A 4,589-nucleotide genomic window follows, 5' to 3' on the forward strand; every position below is an offset into this window, starting at 1 on the left:
CTCTTGCAATCTTGAATGTGTTGCATATCTCCATATATACAATCAATGAGCCCTTCAAGACTATTTCCTGAAAGAAGCATGTTATTTGGCAATGGGACATGGTCATTCAAATCTCCATGACCATCACCAATGTGAAGTATCCAATCTGCAAATTCTATTGCAAGTGCATTATTTGAGCCTTGAAACACGCATATTGTCTGTTAGCCGCAAAACCTTTATATATTTCCATATGTGTGAGTGACACAAAGATGCATTCACAATATCTGCATGACTTCCTTTGCGGACAACAGACAAGATTTGTCTAAAATCACCCCCAAACAAAAGCACTTTTCCTCCAAACAATACATCATTTTGCATCACCTCCCTTTACGTTCGATCTAGTGCCTCATAAGCATATCGATGGGTCATGGGAGCTTCATCCCATATGATCAAGGAAGCTCTCTTCAAAAGTTCAGCAAGCTGACTGTTCACTTTGATACTACATGTTGATTCTGAATGCAACTCTAATGGTATTTTAAACCTTGAGTGAGCGGTCCTTCCATTGCTAAGAAGTAAAGCTGCAATGCCGGATGATGCACATGCCAAAGAAACCTTTTGTTGACCACGAATGCGAGAGAGCAAGGCATTATAAAGATATGTTTTTCCAGTTCCACCCGGTCCATCTAGAAAATAAATACTTCCTTCTGCCTTTTCAACTGCCTCCATGACTTCATTATATGCAACGTGTTTCCCTTGATTCAAAGAACTCTCCATTTTATCAGCCAAATCATCTTGTGCATGTGCATTGAATATTTCTCCTCACTTAGCAATCCACCACTACGCTGAAATAAACGTGCTTGATCTATGCTAGGCATTCCAGAATAGTCAGCAAGTTGTTTTCCATATTGTTGAAGCATGTAATTTAGGGTAGATAATGCTTGGTTGTTTGCTATTTCATGACGAACATGCTCATCAAATGTACGTGTGCGCAAAGCATAAAAAAGTCCTCAGAAAGATATTTGGAGAAATTATTCCATAGAGTACTTGGAGGAAAACACCAAAATGATCACAAATAATTGTCGCAATTGTGGTCCCAATCGTTGTAAGGATGCCTCCTGTAGACACATTGACCATTCAACATCATTTTGTAGTAGGCCCCTAGCATTGCAAGATTCCTTAAAGGTAGGGTAAGTGTGCCCACTAAAAGTTTGAAGGTCCTCAAAGTTCCGTGAACCCTTGCACTCGTTAAGTAACAATCGAAGGTAATAAACCTCCCTAGCTGTGGGAACAATGTTGTACATTCTTCCGATGGTGTTGCCCTTTTGTCTGTGAGTCCATACTTTTCTGCGTGCACTCCAAACCCATTGAGTAGGAAATTCTGTGTAGAGCAAATCATTTGCTTCTGGATACCTTTGATTTGCCACAAACCACTCTATCCGTGTTGTCTTTCTATTTGCATCATTAGTGACTACTCCTGCTAAATCTGCAGCATCTTCAAAAGTTACCATATTCTGTAAAGGAAGATGAACTTGTAATCTCATTGTATCGGGCTTCTCATCATGTAGGTCAAATCCAAATATCCTCCAAATTGCCTTCGATGTTGATACATAACGTGCCTCTAGATAGCTCTTAATTTCATCAAGAACACCTTCACCATCTTGCAGCAAGATTGTGGCTCTATCATGGCCCTTATACACATATTTGTAAAGATATTTTACGGTTGTGATAGTCGAGCATATCTCGACATTGATGTGAGCTTTATATCTCAATGAGAGAAGTGGATTATATGGCACAACCCATCGATTATCCAGCTTGATTTGTTTTGATAGCACATAATTTCCATCATCTCATCGCATGTATGTTGGATATCCAACGCCATCAATGCAAGTTTCTGCAAAAAACTTGTGTGGATATTTAAATCTGCACCTCCCTTCTACCATGCATGGTGCATTTTGATTCAAGACACCACATGGACCGTGAATGTTACAACGTGTTATAACATTGTGCAAATCAGGGAACCTGTCTTTGTCTGGTAGCTCAGCACAAACCATTTTATCATAGTGTGAAACATCAGTGGGCTTGTACTGAGATGCAAGTATCAACAAAATATGAGCATGAGGAAGTCCTCTTTTCTGGAATTCTATCACACGGACATGGCCAATGACATCTCCAAAAATAGAACCCTGTATAAGCAAATGCATCAAGTCTTTAAACTTATGATAAAAGACTCGTGATGTCAAATCAGGACGATCAGAAGCACTTTGCTCTGGCAATAAGGCATCATCAATCTCTTTCCAGCGTGGATTGCATGTGAAAGTTATAAATACGTTTGGCTTCCCACGCTTGCGCATAATTGCCATGGCATCTTGATAGAGCTGATACATATGTCGTGGGCCACCCACAAAAGACGAATGCAAAACAATTCTTTGTCTAGCATTAATACCTCTCACTCCTTCCACCACATCCCTAGCTGCCACCATGTCTGCAAGGCCTTGATAAGCTTCAACACGAAGTTCCTTCTAATGGTTTCTCAACCATAGTAGCCTAGACTCCTCCATTGTGCTATAAGCATAAACAATGTATTGCTGCAATAACCTACCCTCTCGTAAAGGACACTATGTGGTGTCACTCCTTACTTGTATCCTAAAGGTACAATACTGCTTTTGAGTCATAAAGCATGTTCTCCTTTCAGTATTCCCACCGGAATCATCATCGGAGTTAGCATCATTATTGATATTGAGAAGAGGTATGTACGGGTGCCAGCCATCTTCTCCTCTTGGAAACAACAAAACATATAGTAAAGGCATATATGAGCGATGCAAGGAAGAAATTCTTTTAAGTCCTCCTCTTCGATATTGCAATAAAATATCACGATGCCCCACATTTATTTCATCTCCATGCCCAGGTATGATTGCTGCAACTTCTGAACCACGGGGTGCTAGGTATTGCCAACCATTTGAACGTGCTTCAGTAATTACCATCTGGACCTCAGGTATTATAGAATCTTGCATCATTGTAGCGGCATGACGAAAGGCATTTGCATATGGGTTTTCACGATGCATCATCATTTGCAAACTTTGCAAAACATCTCTATCCACATTTGGTACATGGTGTAATCGATTATTCAACTCATTCTCTGTGTCAAAAAAGTACAATTGTGCAAAGCGAGGGATTTGATCTATTGTTTCCCCTAGAGTCATAGGCCCAATATTATGGTACACAGATCCATGAACTTTAAAAGCGTATATACCTCTCCCTCTAGAAAATTGCTCATCTACATGGGCCTCCAATGATGCAAAAGCTAATGCATTATTATATGCCCTTATGTTTCTGAGAAATATTTTGCTTCTAGGAGTAGTCCCCTGCATCAACTCTTTAAGCTCCATTGGTGGATCACTTAAATTAAGCAAAGAAACTTTACCCGATGAGCAACAATACTTTCCCACAAATGTTTGTATTGACCTCCCTTCTACCTTCCAAGAAAAAGCACCACAGATAGAACATCTTAATTCCAAGATGCCCAAGCTGTGTAGTACTCATTTACCATGGTAAAGAGAAAGCATGGAGCTATGCTTTAAGACCAAGGAATCTGGATACACTGTACGAAAAGAAAGGCTATATTTCTCAACTTTGGAGAAGTCACCCTCTCTAGGAGCATTGTGAAGATTTGTGTGGACATCCTGCAAGGGTCTATGAGTTTTAGTATTGTAGAGATTATTTTCAGAGTTAGCAGTAGTTGGTCCTTGCTCATTGATAGAAACCCTTGATGGATAGGGGTCATTCAAAATATCAATCCTTGATGAAGAGGGGGCATTGATATAGATCATTGATGAAGAGGGTTGATTTGAAAAATCAACCCCATGCAGAGATCTTCGAGCCCTAGACCGTGCAACTTCCCGTCTTGCTTTTCGAGTAGCATCACACAATCTGCTACGTCTTGCATGTGTAGGAGTCAAAAAACGTGGTCGAGAAGACACCATCTGTTTCTGTTTCAAATAAACTCACATTTAAATATTAGATCACATTACATTACAAATGAATAACATACATTATCATCATCATCATCATCAAAAACATTCTTAAGGAAATCAATTGTTCTTAACATCAAAACATCATAAGTATCATAGCTCATCACTCAATAAGAGCTTACATATTGGGTGCATTACTTGGTGCACCTGGACCACTTGGCATAACTATACGATCAATCCTTTTCTCAATTGCATTCAAACGACTAATAGATACTTTTAAGGATTGAACTTCATTCCCTAGTTTGGTTACTTGCTCTTTCAAGGCTTCAACTTGCTCCTTGTGCTCTTTAAAAAGTAAAGAGAGTTTCTCCATGACCTCATACTGAAAGGTTTCAGTAAACCTATAGAGCTCATGTTGATTGAGCTCCAAACGTCTCATTGTTGAGAAGAACTCTTCTCAAAAAGTCTCTTGGTCACTTTCAATTGTAGGTGCTTGAACCTCTTTCCAAATTTTACATAAATATTCATTGGACTCATGTTGGTTAGCTTCATTACGTTAACAAAATCCTTGAATAATGTGTAAACGCTTTGAAGAACCTTCATCATCCCCATAACCTCTTGATCTAGCAAGTTGCTTTGTTG

At 39.4% G+C, this 4,589-nt stretch overlaps 1 protein-coding gene across 1 annotated transcript; it reads right to left on the reverse strand.

Annotated features, from left to right (window-relative positions):
- Positions 1-1,007: 1,007 nt before the first annotated feature.
- Positions 1,008-4,386, reverse strand: LOC147458140 (uncharacterized). The gene is made up of 7 exons (XM_086513400.1): positions 4,130-4,386; positions 4,028-4,076; positions 3,561-3,965; positions 2,616-3,452; positions 2,208-2,498; positions 2,028-2,162; positions 1,008-1,667 (listed from the first exon to the last, which is right to left on the reverse strand). The coding sequence occupies exons 1-7, from the start codon at positions 4,384-4,386 to the stop codon at positions 1,008-1,010; spliced, it is 2,634 nt and encodes an 877-aa protein (XP_086369526.1).
- Between the last annotated feature and the right edge of the window lie 203 nt (positions 4,387-4,589).

The sequence above is a fragment of the Adiantum capillus-veneris genome, chromosome 5, assembly GCF_014529385.1.
Source record: "Adiantum capillus-veneris isolate H3 chromosome 5, ASM1452938v2, whole genome shotgun sequence".
NCBI lineage: Eukaryota > Viridiplantae > Streptophyta > Polypodiopsida > Polypodiales > Pteridaceae > Adiantum > Adiantum capillus-veneris.

Bases quoted from the DNA above. Each gene is read 5' to 3' on its own strand.
- LOC147458140 (XM_086513400.1), bottom strand. From the start codon at position 4,386: ATGAGACGTTTGGAGCTCAATCAACATGAGCTCTATAGGTTTACTGAA. The intron at 4,077-4,129 runs GTAAGCTCTTAT...TTTGATGTTAAG, and splicing joins CCAAGTAATGCACCCAATAT to AACAATTGATTTCCTTAAGA. The intron at 3,453-3,560 runs GTCTTAAAGCAT...TTTTCTTGGAAG, and splicing joins CAGTGTATCCAGATTCCTTG to GTAGAAGGGAGGTCAATACA.